The 26,639-nt window shown below is 38.8% G+C and overlaps 1 protein-coding gene across 11 annotated transcripts in view; it reads right to left on the reverse strand.

Moving 5' to 3' along the window:
- CDKAL1 (CDK5 regulatory subunit associated protein 1 like 1) overlaps positions 1-26,639 on the reverse strand; it is a 790,924-nt gene that overhangs the window by 353,882 nt on the left and 410,403 nt on the right. For all 11 annotated transcript variants that reach the window (XM_045056993.1, XM_023253542.2, XM_006931361.4 and 8 more), the window contains 1 exon segment: positions 4,594-4,760. In XM_045056993.1, the coding sequence (XP_044912928.1) occupies positions 4,594-4,760 (167 nt within the window).

Consider the following 26,639-nt stretch of genomic DNA (forward strand, 5'->3'; position numbering starts at 1 on the left):
GGGTCAAGACAATGGGGAAGCCCTGGAAGAAGGCATCTTAAGGATGCTGTATGTCAAGCTGCACAGTGTATCTTTATCCTGTGGGTAATGGACAGGCACTGCAGACTTTAAGACCAGGTGAGACAGATTTCAATCCATTTTTTAATCTATTGTTTTGACCTCATATCTATATCTAGTAAGTAATACATAAGCTTATAATTATGTTTCTTCAAGCAGGGTATTTTTCCAAGATACATATGTGTATGTATATACATTTGAGGTATCTCTTTGCTATATCATTGTTCAAAATTAATCTCATATTATTTTTTTATGGCAGCAATAAGGTAAAATTAGGGCTTATAGATGTTCCAAACAACACATCACTACTTGCCTGCCTGTTAAGGATTAAGAATTCTCCTTCCCTTCCTTTTATTCACCCACATTTATTCAACATCTATTATATAAAGGGTTACACGTGATACTAAACTTCTTTTAAAGTAGGCTCCACATCCAAAGTGGGGCTTGAACTCATGACCCCAAGACCAAGAGTCGAATGCTCTACTGACTGAGCCAGGGACATCCCTAGACTCTTGATCAAACCTTAGAAATGGACCCTATGCTAACTCTAATATGCATCTTCTGTTCCTATGGAGACTAAATAAGAAGTAATATCAACAGATCTATTTTTCCACACCACACTTTCAAAAGATTATTTTTAAATGTTCATTTAATTTATTTAAAACAATTTTTTTAATGTTTATTTTTGAGAGAGAGAGTGTGAGAGAGAGAAAGAAAGCAAGCAGGGGAGGGACAGAGAGAGAGGGAGACAGAGAATCCAAAGCGGGGTCTAGGCTCTGAGCTGTCAGCACAGAGCGTGACATGGGGCTTGAACTCATGAATGGTGAGATCATGACCTAAGCTGAAGCGGGATGCTTAACCAACTGAGCCACCCGGGTACCGCTAATGTTTATTTATTTTTAAGAGAGAGAGAGCGCGCAAGCAGGAAGGGACAAAGAGAGAGGGGGACAGAAGATCCCAAGTGCGCTCTATGCTGACAGCAGAGAGTCCTATGCGGGGCTCGAACCCATGAACCATGAGGTCATGACCTGAGCCGAAGTTGGACGCTCAACTGACTTAACCACACAGGCGGCCCCACATCATACTGTTAAATAATGATGGAAACTTTGATGTTTTCCCTTAAATGATTTCCTCTTTAAATAAATAAACAGTCTAAATAAATAAATTGTTTAAACCAACAAGCAACAAGCAAGCAAGCAAGCTGGTAAAAAGGGTTTTAAGAAAGATCGCCCAAGAGTCAGGAGAATATGAAGTAAACGGAACAATGGGGAAAGAAAACAGCCCAGCGAAGCGCTCTACAGTTGAAGTCTGAAGCAGGAAGCATCTTCCAGAAACATAAGAAGGAGTGGTCCTACAAATACAATTCTCAAGGAAACATTACTGTCGGGACAGTAAGGCATCTGAGTAGTTATTTGAAGAGTGGGTTTCTTTTATCCACACAGTTTTAAATGACATCACTGTCTGTCATTCACTGGTGTTATTTTTTGTTTCCATCTTTTGTCTTGTTTTCTCTTTTTTTTCTTATTTGGAGAACTCTCTTTAGGTAAGTTCTGTGATTTCAGCAGAGCACCCCAGGCTTACCGTGAGGAAAATGGGGACATACAATGTATCAGCCCGCAGGGGCTGAGGCTCACCAGGTTGGCCTCCTCTTCTAGAGGTCCTAGTTCACCCTGCGAAGCCTGAGAAGCCTCCGCAGCTCAGTTATCTTGCCTTGGACGATGTGTTTGGAGAATACTGCAAGCTCCGGGCTCTCCCACTCAAGGAGATGAGAAGAACCACCAAAGCCAAGGTGAAAAGACCCTGTCAAAGTGTCAAAGGAAGACTTTGAAAGCTCTTATTTTTAGATGGCATGGGTCTTTGATTCTTGCACACCTCTGTTTCATTTGCTCTATTTTCCTTTGGATTGCTCTCTCCCTTGGTGTGCTCCAATATGACTGGGTTACTCCCAGCTTATCACGTGCACGGGAGGGAGTACCTCTCATTGAGATAAACTTTCACCCTTGAAGTTCATTTACTTTGCCATCTTCTGTGGCCTCTTCTGACCAGAATGTTAAGACTTGAAAGTTCAAGGCTACAGAGTGGGCTCTACAATTTATTTTATGAAGAAGGACATTCCTTTATTCATTCTTTATTTGCTTGCTTATTGAACCACCACTGGACAGGGTACATCCAGGCATGGATATGATAAAGTCCTTGCCTTGTGAAGATAACAATATAAGAGGGAAGGCCAACACTATAGATCGCTTAAAGCAAGAATTTTATTTTATTTTATTTTATTTTATTTTATTTTATTTTATTTTATTTTATTTTATTTTATTTTTAATGCTTTTAAAAAAATGTTTTAATGTTTGTTTATTTTTGAGAGAGAGAGAGAGGGAGACAGAGTATGAGTGGGGGAGGGGCAGAGAGAGACAGAGACAAAATCCGAAGCAGGTTCCAGGCTCCGAGCTGTCAGCACAGAGCTTGACGTGAGGCTCCAACTCATTAGCTGTGAGATCATGACCTGAGCCGAAGTTGTACGCTTAACCAACTGAGCCACCCAGGTGCCCCATTTTTGTTTCTGTTTTTGTTTTTTTGAGGGGGCGGGAAGCAGCAGAGAGAGAGGGAGACACAGAATCCGAAGCAGGCTCCAGGCTCTGAGCTGCCAGCACTGAGCCTGACACGGGGCTTGAACTCACCAACTATGAGATCATGACCTGAGCCAAAGTCAGATGCTTAACCAACTGTGCCACCCAGGTACCCATGACAAGAATTTTAAAAAGGAAACACCATGACAATCAGAACCTGTTATCACTCTAACTATAATCTATGAACTAAACATCTGGTGTTTTCCCCAGTAAAGTGTAAAGCTATGTTCATGGCACCTCCTGTTGATTTTTAGACACTGCCCTGGAGCATCCACCTGGAGATCAACTACAGCACTACTTTAGATATCGAGCACTAGGATTTGCTATAAATGTACCGTTCCTTTCTGCAACCTTGAAATTAATTAAAGTACTGAATTTATTCCAAGAGGTACTTTATTTAGTCATCTCGGAGCCAATACATGATATCCCCCCTCATGCATGAACTTCCCTGATTGTAGCTACTATGGTTCCCTTAATTCTTGATGAGACTCTCCTTAATGCACACATCTAGCGTATCGCTTGGTGTATACCTCACATTTACTGCAAACCTCACATTTATTGCTACAGCTGTTACCATGTTTGATCTTTATAGAGAGCCACTTGCTTTTTTTCAAGTGTTGAGTCAAAGGGTTACGTATGAATTGACATGACTGCAATTTATCTTTAAGTAGCAAATCTTAACTGTCCCACACTGTCCAAAGTACCAAAGTTAACCTATAAATCATATACCTTTACTAGAAAGATATGGCTAGAAATATGTGAATAACAAAATTGAAATTGCTAAGTTTCTTCATTAAATATTTATAATTAACAATCAGACTGCTACCAAATCTGTTTTCAGAATTTCTAAAACACATTCTCGGTATTAGGGAGGCTCTTTAAGCACAACTTCAACACGTATAGGCTTCGAAGCAAATCAACAGAAAACAATCTTTTGAATCACTGAATATTCATTGGGATTTATGCATCAAATTTCAGCAGCCATACTTGCTTTTAGATTTTTGGAATGTTATTTTTCTGTACAAACTAACTGCAAAGAACACAACCGATAAAAATATCAGTGACTTGTTTCTATACTTCGCACATGATTTTCCTACAGCAGTTATTAGATTTCTTATCCATAACTCTGGGTCCGATATAAGTATTTTATTTCTCAAACAGCCATCATGGATCCTAGCATGTACTTTTTCATTTAAATGATTGTTTGCCTGTCCGTGTTTCTTGCTCATATTTACCGTGGCGTTTGTCATTGAGATACCACCTAGCAGTACATATGCCCATTTTTCCAGCTTAACGGTAAGCTCCTTGAGGGTGAGCACCTGACCCAGGGAAGGGATACAAGTGAACCCAGGCGTCCCCCATGACCCCAACCCCTTATTTTTCCACAGTGACCACAAAAGAATCAAGGGAAAGAACACCAAACTCTGTCGCTCTTTGTTTCTATTCCATCCCTTCACTATCTCCAGACAAAGGGAGGAGATTTAAAACATCCTCAGACTTCCAGCCCAGTCGCCTTCCTGATGTGCCTAACAGCAGCTCGGATAACGTGTTTGCGACAGGTTGCGGAATTAATGCAACGTATTAGCACCCCAGAACCGGGCCGGGGTACCGAGTGGGGGAACCGAGGCAAATTTATGCGATGGAAGACTGAAGAGCTGCAAAGAAGAAACAAAGAACTTTGACAAGATGGCAAGTGCTGGAGAAGCCGAGCAAAAACGGGGTGTGCAGACTGACAAAGAAGAGGACTTGAAATTCTCAACTCATTCTTAGTAATGTGGGACTACAAAACAAACAAACAAAAAACGTGCAAGAGGTTTTCAATGTAACCCATGTGATGATGCTGATGCCGCCACATTGTCTGGACTGGTTCGTGTCTGTGTCAGCATGGAAACGGGGTGCTTCTCCTTACCTCCAGATGCTCTAGAATATAGGGGGGATTCGTCATGCCAAGCCTCAGCATTGCTCCCCGAGGGATCACTTCGACCAGTTTCCACAGCAGTGCGGGGAGATTGGTGCCAATGTCTCTGCCATAAGCCCCCGTGTCTTCACTGGTCAACCATATCTCACAGACGCCCTCTGTGAATCAAAGGAGATAATTAACAAATCTGTTTCCTTCATCATACAGCTGCTCACTCTTTTTAATGCAGTATTACTCAACACCATTATGCAGGCAGTCTGGGTATTCAACTGCAGAGAAAAAGCAGCTTACCCCGTGGTGGCACTGGGTTATTAAGTTCATTTTCTGAACACCAGAGAGTTACAACAAGGCTGTAAATTATCAGTGCGTCCTATGGAGTGATTAACATTCACAGCCAATCAGTTCAACCGCGCTTCCTCCAAAGCACTTTGATCAGGACGAGAGCTACAATCCCATCACAATGGACACCTATTTTATGGAGCACCGTAAGCCTTGGAACTGAAACAGTCACTCCACAGAATGGGAACTAGCAGGACTGAACTCACTAATCAGTCTGTGACCAGCCCAAAGAAAAATGTCAAGTGTGGTTCAGGTTTAACTGACAAATTATTAATTATGAGATAACCCATTTCTCCTGCAGTAACTATTCTGATTTGTTTTCTTTATTCAATTAAGAATAGAGTGCACTGCATTGCTGCGTTCAAAGAAGTTGGTTGCTGTATAAACTAAGTATTTGGGTCGAAAAACCTGTTTACTGACAGCTGGCATCCTATTTTCCATCAATCAGACTTGAGGAGAATGTGGACAATGTATATATATTTTGTTGTCATCGTTACTATAAAGAATCCCGACTTCAAATATTATGGCCTGCAATAACATCCTCCCCAAAATCAAAAAGAAATACATCTGGATAACCTAGTATTATTTAAAATGAATAAAACAGAGTTAGCAGGAGCCACCCAGGTTTTCAGAACCTCTCTGAAAGCATATTCGATTAAAGGATTAGCCTATTTTAAAAGGCCAAGCGATTCTCACAAAGCTAAGACCAACAGTCAAATAGCCCTGTGAAATTTGCTCATGCTAAAGTGATTTGTTGCTTCAGAACATACCTCAGCACATACACAAGGCCCAGAAATACTACAGCCTGACCCGAAAATATAAATGTCTAGAAAGAGCCTTCAAATTATCACTTAAATTGTCTCTAGCTGATGGAAGAGAAGAATTTCAAAAATACATTTAAATACTCCGAGCCAAGAGCAACAAAAAATAAGACACACGGCTTTTAGGTAAATGTGAACTTACAAACTTACAGGAAAGAGTAAAGATCTTCCCTCTCTTTAATGCGTTCCACAGAAATGGACAGATAGACATGAAGTTGAGATCTCCAATAACTATTCTTTCCTTAAGGTAAGAGATAGATTTACTTTGTAAAAAAAAAAAAAAAAAAAAAAAAAAACAACGCTAGCCAAACCATATAAAAACATGTTCACTTTTCTCTATTTGTCTATCTTTCTGAGACAGGCACATCCTCATTCACACCCACACAACACAGAAAATACAAGAAAAGAAATAAAATTTTACTTTCCTGAAACTAAAGAATCAATAACTTAGCATAGAGAACAGGAGGTATCAAAAACAAAAAACAAACAAAAAAAACCCACCAAAAACCAAAAAGCCCAACTCTATTTTAAAAGTTGGAGATGTTTTCAGTATTTGCAAATCAGTAGTGCTAGGAATATATGGGTTTTCTTTACTTAAATGTAAATGTGCAGTTCCAGAAATCAATAAACATTTGCTTAGTTTTAATCATTTAATAAAAGGTTTTCTCTTCAAAAGAAACATTCTGCTGTGTTCACAGGCTACCTTTGTGTAGTCTGACAGTTGTATAAATATTCTCTGCACATGGGAGTCAATTTTCCCTTTTATTTTTAAAAGAATAAGGGGTTGCAATTAGTGGAATCATCTTTATTTTAATATCACATATGCCATCAGCCACTGGACTCCTACAACCTTTTTTTTTTTTGCTTGTTTGTTTTTAATCTTATCACAAAATCCACTCCAGGGAAAGACATGGCTAAGTAACAACATAAACGGATTTTAAAACACTCTGAAAGAGGTTATAAAAACAGGACATTATCCATGATTTTCCAGTTACTGGCACTTGAGCAACACAATATGAATATTTTAAAATGAACAGAATAATTTTAATTTATAATTTTTCCATCCAAATGGCTCCGTGTTACGCCTTATGTAGAGAGAGCGAGTTCCTGGAACAGTGCCTTGCTGTTGCTAGATGAATATAGAAGGGGGAAAATCACTATGAATAGGAATGGAAATAACATCCATGCAGAAAACAGCAGCCAGCTCTTAAAGCCGCATAGGTGGGGACCAATAGCCCCTGGTGGGCTGAAACTTCAAATTAAATCACATAAAGAGGAAGCAGCTGTAACACTAAATCAGCAACAACAGGAATAATGGTCTTGATGTCTCCAAGATCAAGGCTGCTAAAATGCTCTCTGTAATAGCAACCTGGTTCAACACACAATGAGAGAACATGTGCAAAACGGGAGATGCCTGGACTTTGGGAGGGCTGGGCCTTGCCAGTTCGATCCAGACATTTGTCAAAGATGATTCTGCTCTAAATCGAAGTGAGAAAGTCCGATTTCACAAGGCTACATTTCAAGAATTCTAATGAGTTCTGATCCTTCAAGACGTGAGGATTCAGAAAGTCATTTCCCACTAAAGGTGAAGCAGGATCCCCGGCCTGACATCCTTGTCTCTGGGCAGTCATGTGGACTGCTCCCTGTGCAAGCGGTTCCTGCCAGGCCAGCTTGCACAGGAATTCACGAGGGAGAATGAAGGCTGCAGTCTGCGATCACTAATGGATACGGGGACACATGCACGCTTCTGTCTGCACACTTAATTGGCTACACGTATGGACAGCAGGGCTCGCCTAAACAGCTTCATTCCGTAAGGACTTACTCCTTTCCACGTTCATTTCTTTATTGGTCTATCAAACATTTATTAGGCCCTTACCCACTATGTGCCCAGCATCCATTCAGGCTCAGGGCAGATAAGGGTTCATCATCAAACTTCTGGGATCTAACGCTGGCTATTATCCAGGAGCTGGCAAGGGGACATGAACAGACACCCTGGGAACTTCACAACCGTGCCTATCGTGCCTATCGGTGGGGGTGGAGGCAGAGGGGGTGGGGCGCCAAAGAACACAGCCTCAGAAACCAGAATGAGAGGCATACTGGGCTGGCTCCAAGTGAGGATGATGTCAGCCCCAATGAGATAGGCCCAGTCTGCACTGTAGCAGGGACTTTGATGAATACATGTCAGAAACACAAACATGTGAAAATAAAAAAGAGACGCAAGCAGGAAGAACGGAGATAAGAAAAGTAAAGGCCCAGTAAAAACTCCCAGGCCTGTAAAAATAAATACACACAAAAAAAGAAAGTGGTAGGTGGAAAAGTGGGAGACAGAAATTAGCTTTTTATAAGCATCGAGGAGAAATTTTACTTTTTCCTAAAACTGTTCATCTATCTTGATTTTTGTTTGTTTTCCTTAAATTATTCCTTCTGCCTTTTCTAATGAACGTTAGGTTCTTCAGATCATCCACCATCCTTTTGTGGTTGTTACTTCTGGGGAAAAAAAGAGCAAATACTAGGAAGAAATGAAATGCGTCTCACCAGGGAAAATCCTTTCAAAAGTCCAGTTATTAGAACCCATTATCATTCTACCCAAGTAATTCCTGATGAGTCTATAGTTGAAACACACAGGATTGTTGTTGTTTCTCCCCCCTCGAATGGAGAGCCACCACCACAGCTGGATTTTGATCTCTGCTCCACAGTAATCTGAGATGGCAGAGGACCGAAAATGGAGAAGACATAAGAGGTTAACAATAAAAGATAATATGCTCAATAAAAGAGTCTCACAACAAAGAAAACCCTTTTTGAAAAATCAAACTTTGGAAAAACTCAATTTCAAAACATTATGACTCATTATAACTGGTCCAGTGTATAAGCCCCATTGTAAGAAATGAAAATACGGGTGAAGACTGACTTCATCTGATCGGAGAAGTGATTTTTGTTCTCCAGTGGCTCCTGTTTTATGGTCGGCGAAAATCTCTACCATACAAATAAATCTCATTTATTCCACTGGGAGGAGAGTCTCCAAAAGTAAGGACTACAGAAACAGGAAAACTGTAAACAGTGATTAACAGGGTCGAAAGTTAAATAAAAAAACAAAAACAAGTCACCTCAAAGTCTGCTCCGTGTTTCTTCCTCAGAAACGCGTGCTCTCTCCTGTTCTGTCCTGTTCCCTACATTACGAGCTTGGACTTTTCCCTCCTTTCAATTCCTCCCCTACTTCATCTCCATCTTCAAAGGCTAACGTGGACAATGAATTAAACATACATTATGTTGTATTTATTTCATATGTACTCAATTCTCTGCTCTTAACTGCTGATGCTCTCTTTTAAGGGTGACAGGGCATATTAATTAGATTGTTATGGGTTCTTTCTTCTTAAAGCAAATCTTAGAAAATTCAGAAATAAATAGGACCCTCTGTTTAAGCATTTGAAGGGTCATGGAAATGTCCTCAAAGGTGATGTTTCGAAATAAAAATATACATAGGCAGCCTCATACCTAGTTAACCTATTCATTTCATAGCCAATTAGACACTATAATTTGTTTTGGTCCCTTCGATGCTCAAGGGCTTTGGGTTTCCTTTTCAGTAAAAAAAATACATAAATAAAAATGAAAAACAAGATTATTAAAGACAACACCATAACATGTCTATCTTTTATATAACAATGATGTATCACCATTAAAGATCCAATGAATAGGCCAGCATAAAAAACAGGTATTAATTACCTAATTCTTCAACTATATCACTGTGTATACTACTTTTGCAAACTTAAAAAGCTACCAGTGACACGAAGGTGTTTTCTGCTACTTCTTTATTTTGAACAACGTTACATTTACGGAAAAGTTTTAAGAGTAGTAGTACATCGAATTAGTACATCTACTCAGACTCAGGAACATTTTGCCACATTGGTGAGCTCCCCACCCTTCCCGCTCTCCTCATGGACAAACCCCATGGTTTTTGTTTTCTCCCTGAGAACTAGGTGCAGACACTGTGACACTTTACATCTAAATATGTCACCATGTATCTTCTAAGACCAAGAACATTCTCCTTCATAATCACGACACAATCACACTGCTCTTGGCCAACCGAACGCTGGACAGCTCCCACTGTAACAGAACTGAGTCACCTGTATTTCTTTGTGCGGGCCCTGCAGCTCAGGCCTCTGTGCTTCAGCACATGCTGTTCCCTCTGTCTAAAATGTCTTCCAGTCTTCTTTGCATAATGAATATAGTCTTACGGGAAATTTTCTTGATCACCCAGACTAATTTAGAAGCTCCTCTCCTGTGCTCCCAAGCATCTGGTGCAAAATTTTGTATCACGATGCATTATAAGGACTGATTTGTTTGTTTCCTTAAGAGGATGTAGGCATCTCCAGGAAGAGGTGAAAAAATCTTACTAATACACAGATGCCTAGAACCTACTAGAGTGCATGGCACATAGGAAGCACTCAATAAATTTTGGTTCCATATACATACATAAACATATATATACATGAATATTCATGTATATACACACATAGACTGCATGCAAAGGAGTATACTAGGTTCTGTATCAAGCATTAAGGAAATGCCAGATTAAATTTTCTTTGGACAATACAGAAATGCAGCTTGAATGTGGTGAAATTTGTTGCACGGTCTTTAACTTCACATAAGATTAGTAGTCTTGATTAAAGAGCCCTATTATCAGGGTGCCTAGATGGCTCACTGGGTTAAACTTCCGACTCTTGATTTAGGCTCAGGTCGTGATCTTGCGGTTCATGGGATGGAGCCCCGTGTCTGGCTCTGCACTGACCATGCAGAGCCTGCTTGGGAATCTCGCTAACCCTCTCTTTCCGCCCTCCTCCACTCACGCACACACGCACAAGAGCTCTCTTTCTCTCTCTCTCAAAATAAATAAACATTTTTAAAAACAAAGTTCCCTATAATCCTATCATGATAGCTGGACAGCACTGCAAGTAAATACAAACTATTTTTTTACTTAGAAGTGAGACTTCCCACATAGGTAAGTTCAGATAGATCAGTTATCCATGAAACAATTAAACTTTAAAATGATCTTTTTTATTGCTTTAATAACAAGAGCTAACAGAGTATTTCCAGAGCATCATGACCTCTGTGATTACAGTGCTACACAGAAAAGAAGTTGTCAACACAAATTGATAATGTTGTCACTACACAAAAACACCTGTTTTCTTTCTTTTGAAAGGTCACAATCAGAGAGAACCCTGTTTATTTTCATACTTCTGTAAGAATCTGGAAATAATGGAAAGCTAAAAACAAACCGAACACCACAAAAGGATGACACGCTTTCTGAAAACAAGGCATCTGACTCCCCAGGCTCCGAAACTGGCAATAAGCCTCAGAGAGGCAGATTAAGTTTATCCTGTTAATACCACAGTGTGTTTTGTTCCATATATGGGCTTTTCTAATACCCCTGGAGGGAATACAGACCACGGTGTCTATGGATGGGCCCTCTGATATTCTAGCAGGATATGTGGGGAGATATTATATTGCCTCTAAAAAAAAAAAAAAATCACAACAGGCTCACCTCCCAACAGTACAAACATTACAGACACGGAAGAAAGTGGGAAGAAGAGAAAGAGAGAATAACTAGATGCCTACAACACAATATCTTGTTCTCAGAAAACATTAATATCAGGTGATCGGGGTGGTGGATAGAAATTTACCTAGACTCCAAGACTAAGTTAATGAATTAGAGAATAGTTTAGAGCATAAAGGAAACTAGAAGCAAAGCATTTTGCGTTTTTTGGGTCAGTGAACTCAATTACAGAATGAAAGGCAAACAGAACTTAAATTGTAAAAGGGCAGAATTTTTATGACTAATGTTTTAGGGTCCTAAAGGTCCTTCTCAGAAGGACCAAATCTACAAATAGGACCCGAATTTCTGTAGTTACAATAAGGGAAATTTGACTTTGAAGACACAACTCATGAATTAATAATTTCAAGTACTTAAACAGCATATATAGGTTTCTATGTTCCAGCACCTTCTTATATTCAGTTTGAAGGTGCATCAAGTGTATATCTAGGTCTTATACAAATAAAACACCATTCACTCATTCATTCATTCATTCATTCATTCTTGTAGCAAGTATTTGTTGAGTAGTATTATGTGCCAGACACTCTTCTAGATCTTAAGACAGGGTCTCTGACCTCACGGCATATATTCAAGTGAGATACCACAAACTAAAAGATAAATAATACATTGTCAAGTACAAGTAAGTGCTATAAGGTGTTTGAAAGCAGGATAAAGAATGAATGATAGACTGGTTGGGACAGGACATTACTATTTTTGACAAGGAACAGCTGAGGAAGACTCGAGAGGACATGCAACCTGAATGAACGAAGGTAGTTAAGTATGCCACGTGCATCAGCTTTCTGGAGGAAGAGCATTTGAAGCAGAGAGAATATAAGATCCAGCCTCGGCATGTTTATAGTTCCCAACGAACCACAAAGAGGTCAGTGTGGTTGGGGTGACATGGTGGCATAGTGAGGTGTTCGTGGTGAAAAAGAATTATAAGCTGGGAGCCAGTGGTGACATAAGTTCTTGCAAGAGGTTCAAGCTCACAGAGCAGAGCTAAGGAGGCAAAAATTACATGTTGATAACCTATTCACTGTCATACGCAATGAATATGCAATATGTATATTATACTTGCTAGTGAGAGCTCTCAATAACTCTGTGTTTTAAGATATTCTCATGTTTAAGCGCATGAATATTCAGTGCCATTTCAGAATTCTCAAATCACTATATTTGGTATATAAGAAGAAATAAGAAAAGGAATAACAGATAATGTCAATGTCCAGTCTGTCTAAAAGAAATTCCTTTCTTTTACTTTTTTTTTTTTTTGGAGGGAGAATTTATTACAATTGACCAAAATGCATGAAATCAGACTCACAAATTTAAATAGAAACAAGTAAAGGAATCTGAGACCATAACACACTTTTGCTTTTTAGTTGGTAGCACCTGGATGGAAAGGAAGTGGTGTCAGTATCCTATCTCTTCTCCTGTTTCTTCTCCCTTCAACAGAGTTGAAGTATCACGAAGGAGCCCTCATTCTGCATCACTTACACTAATGTCCAACAAACCAACATGTGCCACAAACTCAGACAGTCTTCAGAGTTTGAATCATTGCTATAATTTCAGAAGGAAGGACAAACAAGAATAAGTAAGATAAAATCCTCTCTTACGAGGCAGGAAAAGGAAAGGAAGAATTCATTTCTCCTTAATTAAAGAAAAAAATAGGCTCATCCTCAAGAATCTACTAACCACACACCAAGTAACTATAATGATAAATAGCATAATTCAGATCAGTTTGGCTCTTTTCAGCTACTATAATTGGCAACTGGGTTAGTTAAAATATTCTTGTAAGTGTTTTAAGTGTGCCCTTTCCAGGTCTGATGTCATCGAGATCGGGTATTTTTTTTTTTTTTCTGGTGAAGAGAAAGTAAAAAAGGGTGGGTGGGGAGGTGGGGGTGGTGAGCACCGTTTCTACGTAATGAAAGGGTAAGGGGCAATTCTATGACAGAAAAGCATTTAAAAGTTAGAAAGTTTTGTGGAGAAGCTGGTAGTTGTGCCTTAAGGAGAAAAGAATAATCAGAGTAGGAAGAGCTGATACATACCCCATATAGCAAAGACGTAATGATCAGCTACCTCTTCGATTTAAAACTTCGAAAAAGAAAGCACTATAAACACTTGTAGGTGCTATTAATAAAGCATGATTTTAATATTTATTACAATAAAATAACATGTACACCAATAACCACCTCTATAAGTTAACCAAGCTATGGTAATCAAAATTATATCTACCAATGGGTGTTTCAGTGGAGGAATGTATAATATCCAGTATAAACTGTGGACCTGGTCGTGCTGACAACAACACAAAATTTTAATGAAAAGGAAATACAGGGGGTCCTGGGTGGCTCTCTTGGTTAAGGGACCAACTTCGGCTCAGGTCATGATCTCATGGTTAGTGAGTTAGAGCCCCGCGTTGGGCTCTGTGCTGACAGCTCTGAGCCAGGAGTCTGCTTCTGATTCTGTGTCTCCTTCTCTCTCTCTGCCCTTCCCTCACTCATGCTCTTTCTCTCAAAAGTAAATAAATATATATTTTTTTTAATTTTTAAAAAGAAAATACAGTGAAGCCTTCCATGTCTACACATGAAGGGTTAACTGTTAAAGGAACTGCCTCAGTGCTATAAAGAACCAGAAAACCTGACCAAATGTATGGAACAACAATCATCAGACAAGTAATTACAGGCAGTTCATAACTGTGATTTTTGAGAGAAGCAAACAAGGTGAGTCCTGTGATTACCCATCTTACTTCCTGGAGGCATTTTCTAGGCCACAGTGCAGAAAGGGGGAAAGTGAAAAGAGCCCAGTGATCTTGCTGAGTGGAGAAGAGAGAGCTTGAAGCTCAGAAAACTATAGTACAGGTTAAATATTATGGAGGAGAGAGTTGCACAGACATGGATGGAGCTCCAAAGATCAGCAGAGAGCTCCCCTCAAGCTTCTGGCTGAGTACTACCTGGGTATGCAGGAGAGGAAACTAAACCCCAAGAAAGCTGTAAGCCAAACAAGTCCTAGAAGTCATGTAGGACCAAGAACGATTTGTGTTCCTAGAAGCCAAGGAGGATTTTAGAACACATGAGTGATTGGACAGAGTCCTTAGGAGGCTATTTGCTTTCATGGTTGAGAAAAATTTGCATTAAACCAGAAGCTGCTCTAGACCTAAACCAGCAGACCTTAAAAGAAAGCCTCAAAAGATCAAAGTAATTTCAAATAACTTAACTCTATGAAAGAACAAGTCCAAACTCTTTAAAGGAAAACAATAAAATCCAGTGTTCAACAGCATGAAATTCAAAATGCCTACCATCCAAACAAAAACCATCAGGCATGCAGACAGGAAGGAAAATACTATGTTTATAACCAGGAGAAACAACAATCAATAGGAACAGAGTCATAAAAGACAGAGATGATGAAATCTGCAGACAAGGACATTAAAACAGCTATTGTAAATGTGGCCCATGTGCTCATAAATTGTGAATATGAGAAAATAAACTGAAGATATTAGAAAAACACCCTACTGAAACTTCTAAAGATGAAGTTGAAGACCTAGTGACATGAAATATTCAAAATGAAGCAAAGAGAGAAAGAGCTGAGGATGAGAATGGACAGAGCAGAATACTACCAAGCCAAATAACACACACATAATTAAATTCCCTGAAATAATGACTGAATTATTTCCAAATTTGAAGGTTGGTTGTGGTACGTTAAACGTGTATATTTGAATGCTTGAGCAACTTACAAGCAATCAATCAGAGGTATAGCTTACAAGGCATTCGTGGAGAGAAAATGGAATCATAATACTCAATCCAGAAGAAGACAGGAAAAGAAGGAAGAGAAAGAGATGGGGATGATAATGAACTATTGATGGGATTATCGGGAAGATACACAAAGGAGGAAGGCTTCAATATTCTCTTCAATTATTTATTTAAAAAAAGATCTGAATTGAACATAAAATGTTAAAATTTGATACATCTAGTAATTTTTTTTTTTAACTGTGTTAGTTTCTAGCTGTGATAAGTTTTATACATTCTGGAAATGTTTTAGAATTTAAAATGTGAATGACAAATAATAGTCCCTGAGATTAAATAAATATTAGTAAAGTCCATCTTTTTCTGTTTTGTAAAACACTTGAAAGAAGCTAAATCAACCAATGAAGTCAGTGTGTCTTAATTTAAGTGGTTCTATAAGCATAATCAAGTGCAATGACCTTTATTAAATTCTGCTATGTGAGGCTAATCTAGACAGCTAATGTTCAGTATTTAAAAAACTCTCCTCTAGCCTAAGGGGAAAATGTGACTGCCATTTAAAAATACTACCTCACAGGGGGTAAAAAAATGATAATTTCTTGCCATCAGTAATTCCACTTTTCAAAGAAAGATAAAATACAGTTGTTTGGTGACACTGGTGAAAACAGCAAACCAACAGCTAGCTCCCTTGACCTCATCCTTTTCCTGCCCCAATTATTCCAACTCAGGGCTCTCCAATTTGTACCCAGAAATGATGTAAGACTTTAATTATGCTATACTGGAGAGTAGATTAAAGTCACTTTTCTCCTTTGTCATGGTCTATCAACTGGCCACTCACTGAAAACAGATTCCATCACATCTTTTTTTGTTTGGGGTACTATGCCTAACACAATGCATATTAGCGTAATTAATCAATGTATTTGAATAACAAACACAAAAGATAACTGTAAAAATCACAATTGTCTAGTTAGAAAATGCAAGACTTTATCCACTTTGTTTTACAAACAAAGACTCTGAAGATCAGAAAGATTAAGAGGACTTGCCCAAAGTTATACAATAACCAGTAGGAGAGCACGGATAAGAATTAATCTCTTAACTTCCAAGGAAGGAACTCGAACATAATACTTTTTATGCCAATTCAGTGACTCAAAGACAACACCTATACAACTTTGACTATAATTATGGCAACATGACAAGTACCAACTAAAATCTCAAAGAAAGAAGGCTTTAGTAGCATTACAATTAAGAAATGACTGAAGAAAACCAAACAATGCATAAATAACATATGAGATGCACTAAGAGTCTAAGCCTGCACTATCCAATATGATAGCCGACAGCCATACATGGCTCTTGAACACTTCAGATATAATTAGTCCAGACTGACATGCGCTGTAAGTGTACAAATTCTGAAAACTCAGCATGAAAAAAGACAGTAAATATGAATAATTTTTATATTGATTATAAGTTGAAATGATTGCACTGGATACACTGGGTTACTTAAAATGTCTTCTGAAATAAATTTAACCTGTATCTCTTTACTTTTCTCAACATGGCTACTAGAAAGTTTTAAATTATATACATGGCACACATTATATTTTGATTGGACAGCACTGTTATATAGACTATTAGAACAGTCTACAATGAAGAACTAAAAGAATATGAACTTTATTAATAAATTTTACTTTCTCAAAAATATTATACTTTCTCCTAAATGACCAAGAAAAACTAAAAATTCTTCAGTTAAATAACCTAATAGATAGAATGCTGTACCTTATATATTTTATACTTCATTACTTATGCTTGTTTTTACTTACTTGATTGTGTTGCTGTGTTTAATGAAAACTGAAAAATAGTAAAGCTCATAAATAAAAAATACCATAAAGAAATCTCAATTATATAATAATTTTGTGTGTTATGTTGAAGTCATCATTGACTTGCACGTTTTATACAGTTCACAATATTCAAAATTTACCAAGATCATTAGTCTATTTAAAACTATACTTCAAAGCTCCTTGAACCCTTAACTTTCACCACTAAAATATATGTAGTAGGTATGTAGTAATATATATGTTAGTATAATGTGGTTTTTACTGAAAATAATATTCCCAAGCGTTATACACTCAAAGATCTACAAATTGCCTCCAATTGTAAACCAATATTTATCTCCTAACTTTAAAATGAGGAAACAAAGAAAATGGGCAAGATATGTGATTCGTCTATTGTTAACCAGCACATGAGTTGAATAGGAAACTTTTAAAAAGCTCCTAATTTCCAAGTCTGATTTACATAACTTTTCTTCTCTGAGAAAAAATGAAATATCATCACCAAAGGACTCACATTAATTTAATAAAAACTAACATTATGATCCCCTGGTAGTTCTCCATGAAACCATTACAAGGAAACTATCTACCTTTCCCTCCATTCCTGCAACCACATATTACCGTGGTATTTTCTAACTGTGGAGAAATGATTTAAAAGGAAAAGAGTACTTGTGGTAATTACACTGGCCCAAACTCAGCCCATTACAGCAAGATTATTATTATTCTTTTAAGTATACTGGTTATGTTTTTTAAATGCTTTAATTTACCCGTACTAAGTCTGGCAATCTCTTCCAGGAAACACCATTTGGATACTTCCAACCTGCGTTCACTAAAATAAATATTCTACGAAACTTTCATGAAAAAATTATTTATCCTATAATCGGAAATTCCCTCATTCTTTCGAGTTATTTCATGTGACTTCAGCTGGTTATGGAAGAAAGGGAGGTCCCAGAGAGGGTCTCCTCATAGTTTGTTTCAAGGAGGTCTACCAGCATCCACCAGAGAAAATTGCTCAGGGCATGCAGCAGGAGGTTGGAACAGGCAAAATCAAAAACAGAGAGAAGTATCTCTTTCTAACTTACTATATAAGTTATTTCTAATTAATGCTTATTCTATACTGTCTGTCCACCTCCCCTCCAACTGGGATGAAAGCTAAATAAAACTGAGATTTTCATCTGTTTTGTTCACTGACGTACCTCCTGCAGCAGAATGGTGTCTGAGACACTGCCCAATGGCCAATGTGGTACAATTTGAGCAACGATATAAATAATGATAGTAAAGGAATTTGAAGCAAAGAATAAAATAAATATCCATGAGCCCATACTTACATAAATAAATAAATGAAACAGCAGACATCTTCCTGATAATATAATTGCAATTACTAAACATAGGAAGAAAGATAGAAAAATCACCTTTTGGCGAACACCACAGTAATAACTGTTGGAGGTAAGAATCATCAATGCATGTTCAAGATGGTAGGTAAGAACGGAAGAGAAACAAGGTAATTGCGTAGTCTGGAAGTTTATCCCCGTTAGATGCTTACTGAGAAAAATAATAACTTCACAGGGGAGAAACTTGGCAGACACCATCTTAACGGAGTGATAAAAAGTAAAACCATCTGTAATGAGACATCTCAACATCATGTACCTCAAGGACCTGAAAACTGCCCAACATCACTTCAGAGGTATTCTTGCCAAAAATATATAATCTGAATTTAATCACGCAAAAGCATCACACAAACGCAAATTGAGAGAGGTTCTGTAAGATAAATGGCCAGCACATAACCTTCAAAAATGTTCTGAAAGATGAAGAAGGACAAGGAAATGTTCCAGATTGGAGTTTAAGAGACTGGGGAGACATGATAACCATATGTCAGTTGGCTGGATGCTAGACCAGAAAAGGGATTTTAGTGGGACAATGGGTAACATTTGAATAGTGTCTGCAGATTACAGAGTAGTACTATATCAGTGTTAGTTTTCTGGTATTGATCATTGTAGGAGGTTCATGTAAGATATTAACATTTGGGCAAGGAGGATGAAGGGTACTCTGTACTACTTTCGCAACATTACTGTGAGTCTGTATTTCAAAGTAAGAGTTAATAAGGAGGAACATCGAAGCAGGGTATTGGTTACCAGGGGAAGAGACTGCGTATGTGAAACCTTAGCTTACCAACTTTACTGCAGACTCCTCAGATAAAGTTTAAGTAGGTCAAGCCCAAGCCAGTCTTTGTCAAATCCAAATCAAGAGTCTATTTCCCTCAGCACTGAGTAAAGCTTCTTCATTTAAAGTAATGTCAGAATGCTTTTTTGTTTTTTTATTAAAAAAATTTTTTTTAACATTTATTCAATTTTGAAAGGCAGAGAGAGACAGAGCACGAGTGGGGGAGGGGCAGAGAGAGAGGGAGACAAAGAACCTGAAACAGGATCCAGGCTCCGAGCTGTCAGCACAGAGCCAGATGTGGGGCTCAAACTCACGGACCACGAGACCACGACCTGAGCCGAAGTCAGACACTCAACCGACTGAGCCACCCAGGCACCCCTCAGAATGCTTTTTTAAAACGATCATTTTATTTAAAAATCCATCAAATAAACACTTTCTTCTTCAAATAAAAAGTTTCACACACTACATTAAAAAAAGGTATATACTGTATTTGCAATTAGAAAAGACCACCTTCTGAGAAGGTCGTGGGGCTGCCATGCCAGTACTTACTAAGTACTTACATGCCAGTACTTACTAAGCACTCCCCACACATAGACAAAACCGATGCCACAGCTATGGAAGGCAATTAGAGGAAATAAATGTAAAGAAAAATTGTAAGTTAAATATTTACAAAATAGGCAAGTATAACCATAAGGAAGTGGTCGGGACGATTTGAAAATGGTAATGTCAGCACACAGTGGCAAAGAATATTCTATACTTTTTTGAGGTATTAAACTTAGATGTAACAAAGATAAAATATGTTACATTTATATTTATTGTTATACATATGCACTAATACAAAAAAGAAACGATGGGATGAGATACAGCGTCTAAAGGAATCAACACACATTTATATCTGAAAAAGAATCAAATTGCTGGCAGGCTGCCAACACGCCGTTCCACGTAAGGGGTCAGGAAGCAGGTCTCGTGTGCGGTTTGAAGAGTCCAGTTCCGCACACCATGAAGGACAGCCTTAGCGGCTGGAGGGAAAACATGCCAATAAAGAGGGGGAAAAGTGTCTGGGTCCCTATCAAATATATTACAATTTAGCCTTATAAAACTGTATTTCTCAGAATAGTTATCACTGAGAGAAGACCAAATTAAAGAATATTCCTTACAAATTACAGGGCTATTAAAAGTCATTAGCAATAATAAAAAAAGACGTTACACAGTTAATCTAATAACAAGTATATACAGGGGCGCCTGGGTGGCTCAGTTGGTTAAGCGCCTGATGACTGATTTCAGCTCAGGTCATGATCCCATGGTTTGTGGGACAGAGCCCTGTTGGGGATTCTGTCTCCCTCTCTCTCTGCTCTCCCCTGTGTGCACTCTCTCGCTCTGTCTCTCTCTCAAAATAAACATTTTTTTAAGCATGTATAAAAAGTGAATTAAATGTTTTTGTTTAATTGCAATAACTTTATAATATGCCTTAAAGGTCTATCCAAGTAGAGAATGGGAAAAGGAAGTTCACAAATGAAAATAATCTGCAGAAAATGATCTTCGATTCCCTCTTGGTCAACATGTTGTGCACAGTAATTCCACAAATATTAACTGAGTAACATGTGCCAGGCACTCTGCCTTGAACACAAAGATGAATACGACACATAAACCCAAACTAAGAGAGGTTCTAGAAGATAAATGGCCAGTACATACCCTTCAAAAAGATCAATGTTACTTGATTAATTAGCCTTGCATCCAAAAAGCATACTGTCTAGTGTCATGTAACAACAGAGGCAACTTACATTTTAAAAAAACAAACAAAAACAAAAAAAACCAAGCTTGGGGCGCCTGGGTGGATCAGTCGGTTAAGCATCAGACTTCGGCTCAGGTCATGATCTCGCGGTCTGTGGGTTTGACCCACGCTGGGCTCTGTGCTGACAGCTCAGAGCCTGGAGTCTGCTTCTGATTCTGTGTCTCCCTCTCTCTCTCTGCTCCTCCCCCACTCATGCTCTGTCTCTGTCTCTCTCTCAATAAATAAACAAACATTAAAAACAAAGCAAAACAAGCTTTGACTGGGTGTCTATATCTGTAATTCTGCTCCCACCAAGAGATGAAATGCCCTCCAGGCCCAATTCCAGAAATGTCCTGTCATACCTGCTCTGATATGCCAAGCAGTTACAGCCATATCTTGGCCACACTGCTCTCCGATATACACACTCTCCCACCCCGAAAGCTAGCTAGCTAGCTGGCTGGCTGGCTGGCTGGCTGGCTGGCTGGCTAGCTAGCTATTTATTTATTTATTTATTTATTTATTTATTTATTTATTTATTTTACCAGAGTTACTTGAAATATTCTATTTTAAATCTACTTTTGATCCTTGGTCTTTTCAAACTACTGTGATTAGTACCATAGTCCATATAATGCTCTGAACATTACTGGCATTCAGTAAATAACACACCAGCCTTACTATTAAAGAAAAATAATAAAAATGGAACAATGAACCTAGATTGTAGAAATCGTTATTGACCACAGAATTGCTATGACACTAAAAGCTATTCTACTATAAAAGGCCCTCAAATTATAAAATATGCAAATTACCTTTATGCAAGAGATGTACCAAATATTCTAAGACTCAGAGTGCTTAAAAATATTCACCCAACTGGGATGATTTCAGATTAAAGAAAATAAGGACTGTGTAATTATATACACTTACCTTGACAAATAGAAAGCAATCTGTGATTAGAACATAGCAATTAGTTACAAAATGCTTCACATGGATTTAATTACCCATCAGTCTACATGTAGCTTAATTACTTTTATCTCATTGCATCAGTAAAAGATTTCTGCCTGAGGCAACTGCCAGTCATATATTTATAAGGCTTCTAGACTTTACAGTGAATACATTATAACATTCAGGCGAATGTGCTAAAGTTACAGTTACAGAGGCATTCTTAATTTTGAACCAGTTTTAGCTCATAAATATCTCATCACTTTCTGAGAGTCGACAACCATCAAGCATTGGTTCACACTGACAGTGTCACCTTTTGGCTAAATAACATTGTTGACATAAACATCACCTCTGTTTATTCTAATCCTGTAAGATTCAGAAGGAAAGACCAAACAATTATCTTACTGCCCCAAGGCAAATGGCACTATATTCTCTTGGGTAGACACTTAAATTCAGAAAGGAGATGACCCTCCTTCAGGATAGATGAAGAAAGTCCTTTCATTCAGTGCTACTCTGCTGATTTTATGTTGGAAAGATGGTGGTTTCATGGGATGGATTTTTTGTGACCTAAAGTGGGAAGTATGGTCTTCTATTTGTCTCTCCTTAGGAAGACGTATATAGTTTTGAATTCGGCCAACCAAGGTTTGATTCCTAGTTCCTCTGACTCAAGTTGACCTGGGGATAAATAATAATCAGTTCACATAATTTCCCATAACTATTAAATTCAATAATAATTTAAATTCAGTCACACAAAAAAATATCTCGTAGAGGGTCTGGCTCATAGGAAGTGAATAATGCAAGTTAACACTGTTGGCTCGGTTCCCCCAAGAGGAGCTTGTGAAGAGTATAAGAATTTGTCAGAAGAAGGCGTCTCTTTGGAACTAGGTAGAAACACTCTCCCATCATTTTTAGGGGAACATTTTTTTTTTACTTTTTTTTTAACGTTTATTTATTTTTGGGACAGAGAGAGAGAGAGAGAGCATGAACGGGGGAGGGGCAGAGAGAGAGGGAGACACAGAATCTGAAGCAGGCTTCAGGCTCTGAGCCATCAGCCCAGAGCCCGACGCGGGGCTCTAACTCACGGACCGCGAGATCGTGACCTGAGCCGAAGTCGGACACTTAACCGACTGCGCCACCCAGGCGCCCCTTTAGGGGAACATTTTTAGTGTTGGTTGGGAAATTAGATTCTCTAAGAAGTGAGAGTTGTCAAGACTGGCACTTGGAGTGAGGGGGATCTAGCCTCGGCCTACTTACAGCCATTGAAGAAACTCCCTTTTCTTAAGAGTAGAAGGTCTTTGGGCCAGACGGCATATTGTCGACTCAATTCACAGAGATCTATGGAAGCTTTCTTTAGGGACTACAAGGTATCAGGAATCCCTCTGTAATTTCTTTTTTTTTTTTTTTTTTTTTTTTTTGACCTGCAGTTAGAATTTCTTCTGCTTAAGTACAAATAGAATCAACAAGAAATTAGGTCTCAAGTGCTAATGTGTTAAGAATCACCCAAAGCATGTTAAAAAATCAAGGGAGAAGGATGGGCAAGATTCTAATGAAGTAGGTCTGAGATGTCTGAGACCATGTACCTTGGTGGTCCTGATAACCACACTTAGAGAAATGCTAGGGTAGGGCTCTGAGAGTATACAGAACAACTTACATACATTTAGTTACAAAATCCTGAAAGAGATTTTGAAAAAGATTTCACACCTTTACAGGACTTTTAAAGCTCCCTCCTTGAATTAACACTCACACTACGATCTCATGTTTCTTGATTATTAATCCCCAAGAGGAATACAGGCTCCAGAGCCAAATGGTCTGTATGTCACCGTGCTGTACAGAAAGAAACACGGAGCTGGGAGAGGGAGGTATGGGACACGATGGCAGAGATCTTACGGCTATGTGTGGGTTACTGCGGCACAAAGAACTCAACATTGGAGGTGCATAGTGAATGCATGCAGATAATCTACACTACAAAATCCACCCCCTGAAGATTTTGTGAACTTGTGCTCCTTTATCTGTGAACTTGAAAGCAAGCTGAACACGGCAGTTGTGCAAAAAACATCTGGAGGTTCCTTCAGGTGATGGAACGTGTTGTGTTCACGTAGGTGCCTCTCAGCTCTTCTAGCAGTGGCTACCGAGGTGGTAAGTACTGAACTAGTATTTGCTAAGGGAAGGCAAGCGATGATGGGCAAGAAGGGAGGGAAATACTTCAAACATGAACTTTCTAGGCAAGAGCAAATTTCAAAACAAAAATGTTCCCCTATTCCTGTGGGTAGGAAATCGTTTCCTAGCAAGTGTTCTAAAGAAGATCGGATGCCACTGAGAAAAATACAACCCCCACCTTTAAAAAAAAAAAAAAGAACTTAATCGCACTTAACCCTCTTCAGGCAGCTGGCCCAAGGAGTTCTCACCCACCAATGGTAGAACAGCTGTGTTTGGAGACAGCCTGAACCAGGACCACCAGCCGGTGGCCCCAAGATCGTTAATATCTCCCATGCCTTGTCCATGAAATGGGCATAGGGACTTGGGATTGTTACAATTCAACAACAGCATATTTTCCAGGAAAATTTTCCAGGTTGCACAGGACCTGAGACCTGGGGCGAGGCCAATGATCATATACGGTTTCTCCTCTAGGCTGAAGTGACTCCAAACTGAGTTGTAACTAGAAAACATTACATTGATCTTAATGAATGTATATCCCTGCTTCTCAGGATAGCACAGAGGATCATGTTAGAGTAAGCTCTAGAGGCAAGTTGTATAAGAACTCTGGCTCTACCGTTTACTCGCTAGGTAACCTTGGGTAAGTTAACTACATGTCTCTGAGCTTAGATTTCCTCAGCTCTGAGATGGAAGAAAATTATACTCACACCTCACAGGGTTGAGGTCAAGGTTACATGAGATAACCCACACAAAACAATTCCCATTCACCCCTCGCAGAGTAAACAACAATGCTGGCAACTGTCATTATTATGCGAGATACTAAAGTAACAATGAGGGGATGTGGACCCATTCCAGGTCTTGACATGGGTTTTGTCTGCTGGACCAGGGGCCATTGCCTTTGGAAATTGGAAATGACAATATGTTTACTAAGGCATTTGAGTTACTCTGGAATTTCCATTTGGAGAAGAAAACTACTTCCCTGTCAGTAAAGTTACAATAAAAAGGATAATTGTGGCATAGCCTGTTCAGACCTATATGCAGAAATTGCCCCATTTGCAAATGGGAACTACCCAAGCACAGAAATAGAGCTTGATACAGGGCTTTAAAAACAATAAAGTTAATTAAAAGAAAAAAAATACTTTTTATAGAGTTCAAAAACAAGTTAATTTTTCTCAAATTCACATTTATAGTGTTAACAGTCAAGGAGTTAAAAAAGCAATGAAATGAATGCTTAAAACCACTTCAACTGACTCCTCCTAAATAGCTTTCATTAGTTTGGTTTGAGTCTACTTTTTAACTCATTAAGTGTTTTTAAAATTAGATTTGTTGTTTTAATGCGGCTTTTCTCGGCACTTTTTGTCAAAAGTCCAGAAATCACTTACACTTTTGACTCAGAAAGTCCAAATCGACTTGATACAGAAATTTTCTTCTAAACCAACTTTATGAAAATGAGTCAAAATTAAAAGGAAATAGAAACACAGTTTCAGAGTAGACAAGTACTAAACTCATACACCAGGAGCTGACACCCTAAAAAAAAAAATGTGTCAAATCTGAGCCTTGGCTCCTTGTATTCTGGAGTTCTGAGGAGCAGACGTGGACACGAGTTGGTCCCTAGATGATGTGACACAAGGAGCCTTCAACAGCCTGAATACACCTGCCACTGACCTCTGAGGTGGACAGGGGCATGTCTTCAGGGCTGGTGTCCACAGGCAAAAAGTAAAAATAAAAACAATAAATCAGCCCATGCCATGCCTGCTATAAAAATAAGCAAACAAAAACAAAAACAAAAAATACTCCCACAAAACCCCTACTTTGATGATTACAGAAATAAAAGAAAAAGCCAAATAAAAGGCCAAAAAAAAAAAAAAACACTGCCACTAATACAAAATACAAAAAGATTATTAAAAAATTAAGTAGCATCTGGGTGGCTCAGCCAGTTAAGCAGCTGCCTCTTGATCTCCGCTCAGGTCATGATCTCACGGTTCACTAGATGGAGCCCTGTGTGGGGCTCTGTGCTGACAGCCTGGAGCCCACGTAGGACTCTCTCTCTCCCTCTCTCTCTGCGCCTCCCCCAGCTGCACATTTGTGGGCTCTCTTTCTCAAAATAAATAAATAACCTTAAAAAATAGATTAAACCAGATTAAGAGTAAAAGGAAACATCCAATCTGCCATCATTCCCTCCTCACGAATAACCACCCTTGTTAGAAAATCACTGCCTTCTTGACTAGATCTTACTTTTCCTACTTCTGCTCTTGCTGGGGACCATCTCTGCTCCTCTGGGTTCTTCCTTCCATTTCCCCTACATCATACTGCACTGGAGACTATTATTCTTCCCTGAAGGCCAGCCTTTATTGCCAGAAGAACGGGGTGCTTTTATGTACCCCGTCCCCAAAGAGAACCCAGCAGACAAGTGGTTGCACACATTCGGGCCATCTGCCGTTACTTTCTGCTCACGAAAGTCATCCCTTTAAGTTTGGACCTTAAGTCAACATTCTCTCAAAGTCTACTGGGAACCCTCCAAGTTGTCTGGGACTACCAGGATTTATTCGAACAAATGCCACAAGGAGGAGACGCTACATTTCGACCGCATCAGGTTAAAATGAGGCATCACTTTCACTTCTAAGACGGAGTGAATACTTGCTGGCTTCTACAAATACTATTCCCAAGCTAAGATGGAACTCGAGACAATATGCCCTAGTTACCGGGAATCCCGGACAC

The sequence above is a fragment of the Felis catus genome, chromosome B2 (genome assembly GCF_018350175.1).
Source record: "Felis catus isolate Fca126 chromosome B2, F.catus_Fca126_mat1.0, whole genome shotgun sequence".
Lineage (NCBI taxonomy): Eukaryota > Metazoa > Chordata > Mammalia > Carnivora > Felidae > Felis > Felis catus.